The sequence below is a fragment of the Propithecus coquereli genome, unplaced genomic scaffold, assembly GCF_000956105.1.
Source record: "Propithecus coquereli isolate 6110/MARCELLA unplaced genomic scaffold, Pcoq_1.0 Scaffold225, whole genome shotgun sequence".
Classification (NCBI taxonomy): Eukaryota; Metazoa; Chordata; class Mammalia; order Primates; family Indriidae; genus Propithecus; species Propithecus coquereli.
The window spans coordinates 2,032,981-2,038,304 of record NW_012147745.1 but is presented as its reverse complement, the minus strand read 5'-3'; the positions used below and the strand labels follow the sequence as shown (position 1 = coordinate 2,038,304).

At 37.7% G+C, this 5,324-nt stretch overlaps 1 protein-coding gene across 1 annotated transcript in view; it reads left to right on the top strand.

Moving 5' to 3' along the window:
* Window positions 1-1,011: 1,011 nt before the first annotated feature.
* The window catches only part of HDAC2 (histone deacetylase 2), a 44,474-nt gene continuing 40,161 nt past the window's right edge, over window positions 1,012-5,324 (top strand). The window contains 2 exon segments of the mRNA XM_012645086.1: window positions 1,012-1,044; window positions 3,681-3,927. Of these exon segments, the coding sequence (XP_012500540.1) occupies window positions 1,012-1,044; window positions 3,681-3,927 (280 nt within the window).

Here is a 5,324-nt window from a genome sequence, read left to right as displayed (position 1 = left end):
TATATGAGGGAAAATATTCTTGCCTTTTGTAAGATTGTTGTGAGAATACCTGAAGGGGCAAATATACAACTGGCCCACAGTAGGCACAAAATATTTATTAATTTCCATCACAGGCCAGCACTTGGTGGGGTGTATTTTTCTGAGCCTAGGCCGGATTTCAGGCAGAACCATGTCTAGTGGGGGAGTCAGAGATCAGTGAAAGAACAAAGGCTGACAGGTAGGCAGTCTGTAGCAGGAGGGGTTAGGAACTCAAATAGAAACTTAGGGCAATAAGATGAATGGCAGCTCCCACCACCTGTTGACTCATAAATAAAGATCCGATGGGCAATGTTCAGCACCTGTGATGTGTGATCACTCCGCTGCAGCCGCATGTCAGCCTCTCAACCCCTCTTGGCTTCCGGGATTCTGCTGGCACCACGCTGCCCTGTGGCCTCCTCCTCTGCAGCTCCTGCAGCTTCTTCTCCCGCGGCACTTGTTCACTTCCCCTTATAAATACTACTGCTCCTCACACTTCCGTCGCCGGCCTCTTCTCTTCCCACTTCGCACATTCTTCCTCAGCGATCTCATTCCATACGGCTTTGATTGGTTTTTAACTATTTGTTACTGACTTCCAGATTTTTTTTTTTTTTTGACAAAGGCTGGCCAAGGAGACTGACAAGAAGGACTTACACCCCTTTGTATCTTCCTCCTTCTTACTAGATGAGAAAAAGGAAGCACATTGCCCCTGCTGAAACCAACCTTAGGATGGGGCTGACTCTGTGGATGGCGGAAAGTGATCTAGGCAGAGCTGCTGAACCAACCAACCCTGAAGCCTACCCTACTCTAGATTCCCTGTTAGGGAGATAATAAATATCTTTATCATTTAAGTCATTTTGAGTTATGATTTCAGTTACATTCAGCCCAAGGTATCTTAACTGATTCAGTGTCTTATTTTATAGATTTTTTTCCACACTATATATAATAATTCATAGAATTATACTTACTATGGAATACAAAGTAGGATACACAACTATGGTAATTGGTGTTATGGAGTACGGAACACAGGTAACCACAAGTATTTACATTTGGGAGCAGGAGGTAGGAGAAGTCAATTGTTAGCTGTGTACAGATCCTAAGACCAGTGTGTAAAAGTGGCATCCAAAGAGAACTGGATATCGAGGTGTCCAGAAAGTCAACTGCTGTTTGTCAGTAGCTCTGGGATGGAGGGCAACATGAGGGTCCTTTTTGCCTGTGTTCTCTTCTTTGCTAATGTGGCTCCCGGGAGTGTGCCCCCTCTCCTCCTCTGCATGGTGGCACTGCATGGTGGCAGCAAGGCACATGAGATGACGGGTCCACAACAAATCCACTGGAAGTTAATGTCAGGGCTCCCTTGAGAACCTTAAGAGGGTCCACAGAGGCTGAAAACTAAACAGACTGGACACAGAGTGGGTAAGGTGGTACTGCTCAAAGAAAAGGGCTACAATTCAATAGCATGGTACTTCCCAGTGTGGCTGAAAAATTTTTCAAAGATAGATGCAATCATACTTTCAATCCATAATGTTTTTCTTAAATGTGACCTTGACATTCTACTCATTGAGTAGTGCGCTCTATGTCCCCTTGCCTTGAATTGGGTGCACACTGGTGACTGCCTCATCTGAGAAAGTGCCATAGAGGTGAAGTTGATTTCTGAGGCAAGATCACAAAAAGGCCATCACCTCAAATTTCCTCTCTTGGTATGTTCATTCTTAAAATCCATACAACCATACTGTGAGAAACACTAGCAAACACACTGAGAGTCTCAACGTGTCTTCTCACAGAAATCTTCTTATTTACAAAGGGAGAAATGAAAACTATACAGTGGAGAAACCTGGTGTATACCACTTTAAGTTATCAAAGTTAACAAGACCAATAGATAAGGAAAATAGATTCAGGTGCTTCTGACATGATCACTAAGAACACAATATCACTTCTGTGGTATTTCTGCCAAAAATGCAATCCAATAATGAGAAACATCAGCAAAACACAAAGAGCAAAACAATATCAAAAAAATTGGCCCATATTCTTCAAACAGAAAGGTCTAAAAAGACAAGGACTGAGGAATTGTTCCAGATTAAAGGAGACTAAACAGACATCACTGCTAAATGTAATATATGATCCTGGATCAGATCTGAAAATACTAGAAAAATTAGCTATAAAAAATATTGGGATAGTTGTAGAAATTTTAATACAAACCCTGCATTAGATAACAGTATTATGTAGATTTATCTCCTAATTTTGAAAATTATATCTGGTTATGTAATAGAATGCCTTAGTTTTTAGGAAATATACACTGAAATGTTTCCAACCTACTTTTAAATGGATTAGAAAAAAATTGTGTGTTTAACTACAAATCTGGGAAAATGGTATACACAAGTTTGTCATAATATTCTTTCAACTATTCTGAAAGCTTAAAATTATATCAAAATAAAAAGCCCTCCCCAACTGCCTAAAAGAAGGTAAGGGCCTAAACGTTCATGGTTTAGGGCTGGTTTAGGCACGGGCAAGACTTGCACCTAGAAACTTCCCTGGATCTGGCAGTGCTTATAGGCTGGTTGTGTTTTAGAAAACAATGGATGATCATCAGGGAATGGGAATAAACTATAGAGGGACGTCCTGGATCTCTAGACAGGAGTTTGGACCAGCAAGGGTCTCCCTGTAGCAGAGGGTGGTCAATCTGTGTAAGCTCTTCCTTCTGTGACATCTTGTGGCAATAAAGAGCTATTGCAGACTTCAGTGCTATTTCTGTTTGCCAGGACTGACCTCCTTTGAACTCAGTCATCTCCCAGAATTCTTGGACAATCTCAGAGGAAAGATGTATAGGAAAAGACATTATGGTTCCTATTAATAGGGCTTGTAAATTTTCAAACTAGAAATTGAAAAAATAAGAGATGTGACAGCATTTGTGTCCTTAGTTTATGAAGTAATGCCAATTATACTTCCTTAGCTTTATCTGCTCCTGTACTATTGTGTCTAAAACTATCAAAGTACTAAGAGATGATGACAAAAATACCATTGCAGAAGTTCTCACAAATGGGAAAACTGCAACTAAAAATCAAAGTTATGTAATAATCTCTTTGCATACTAATGTGTTCTTGAAAAGCTATGAGTAAATTGAACTTTTATAATTGCAACCATATTTTCACTACACCTTGAGAAGAATTTAAAAGATTATAAAATAACGCTTTGGAATGTGAAGGCGTACAAACTTGTCAGTGTTTTATTTATCCAAATTTTCAGTTTCTGAAAAGGTCGTGTTTTGCTTAAAGTGCAGTATTCCTGCAAAATTAGATATTTAAATGGTTAGAGGCTAGTGATAAATCATGTAAGCCTGAAATCAAAATTCTATTTTAAAATAGTCACCACATAATAGGAAATAAATGTGTATATAGCTATTAAAATAATTTGCCGACAAGACGGGTGAATTTTATTAGTTTTTTTTAATCTGATTCATGTATTAATCAGGGCTCTTTTGATTATAAGTGAGAGATCTATATCAACTAGTTTAAGCAAAAAATGGGAATTTATTGGCCCACATAACTGGGGAGTTTAGAGGTAGTGCTAGCTTTCAGGCATGGTTAGATATAAAGTCTCAAATGTTTTCTTTCTGTCTGTCTATCTATCTATTTCTATCATCTCTCTACTTCCCTTTTTATTTTTCGCAGTTGCTTTTTGTACAAACAGGCTTCTCCTTAAGGCCAGGGAAGAGAGCCAAGAGCAGACAGAGGAAGTCTCTCCAGCTTGCTCTATCAGCAATGTTTGGAGAAAATACTCTGGTCCAATTTGGATCACAGCACATGCTTGGAATGGGAGGACAGAGGCCATGTGACGTACGGCCCTCCCAGGATCCTGGCCCAGGACAGGGGGCAGAGCAGGATGTTAGGAGTTACAGTTCACTTAAAGAATCAGAAGGTGAGAGAAGGAAAAAAGTGGTAAACAGACAAAAACTGCACCTACAGTTGTCTCCCATGCTACAATTTTATAATTCTAACGAGCATAAGAATATATAAAAATATATCAAAAGATTTTTAAGGTGAATATTGGACAAATGCATAAAGATGTATTATAATAGATTTAAACAAAGCACTGTTTATAAGAGCCAAAGAATTTTTTTAGTCTAGTAGATTTGATTAAGCAAATCTTACTTTATTCATGAAATGTTTTTGCATTTATTTATATAGAAATTTATTATTGAGAGGAAAGGCAAATTTAAAACATCATATATGTATAAGACAGTATATAAATAGTAAGTCTCAATTTTTGTTTTAAAGTGTATTTTCTCCTCGCTTACACAGATTTATATGCATTTAAATGTAGGGAAGTACATGCAACATAATGTTATTGAGGTCTGAGGTCTGAGAAGAGATGGATGATAGATTTTTTTCCTTTTTGTCTATTTACATTTTATTATTTTCCTATTAAATGATGTATAAAACAAAACTCACATTCTAATCAACTCAAAGTTTTATGCATTCAACCCTAGTTACAAGTACAAATCCATTCCAAACTAGCATGATGCCTAGTGGCAACAAGCAGATGCCAGGCCCCAGTAGCTAGCATACCTAGTTAACATGAGCTACATGATACCGTTTATAAGAAAATTTTGGCCCAAAGTCTCAGTGGAATGCATTGACTTGCAGACAATGTTTGGATAGCAAGCATTGTTCAATGTGTAGATCTCGGGAGATAGATATCAGAATCGCTTTGAGGAGCTTGTTAAAATGCAGACTCCCTGGTCTCATTGCAGACCTTCTGATTCAGAAATTTCAAAGGTGGGCCAAGGAACTGGCATTTTCAAAAGTTCCCAGGGGATTTTTATGTACACTGAAGCATGAGAACTCCTGTTTCAGAGATCATAGGTAGCAACAGTATAAAAGGGAAATGATCAGGCTGCCAGGAGAGACTGCCCTACATCCCACAGCCTTTATGTCTAATAATAATCATTATTAATAGTACAGTTCTTTTGTCTAACATTTTGATGATGAATATCAATCAGAAAATTATAAAGTTGTCATTAAACATTTGAAAAATAGAATAATTTTGTTACATGTAGGGCTCAACATTTTTCCCAGTAAAATAGACTCCAAATTTTTAGGGATCCAAATTCATAAAATTCAAACTATAGAAACCATTCTAGGATCACATCTATGTTGTTAACAAAACAATTCTTGAAAATATACATAGTTCTCAAAGAAAAGGAAAGGAAAGGAAGGACGAAGGAAGAAGGAAAGAAAAATTCATTAGAATTTTGCTGGGCACCAACTATTTAGGGCAAGCACTTTTATAATCATAAAATTCCATCAAGATTA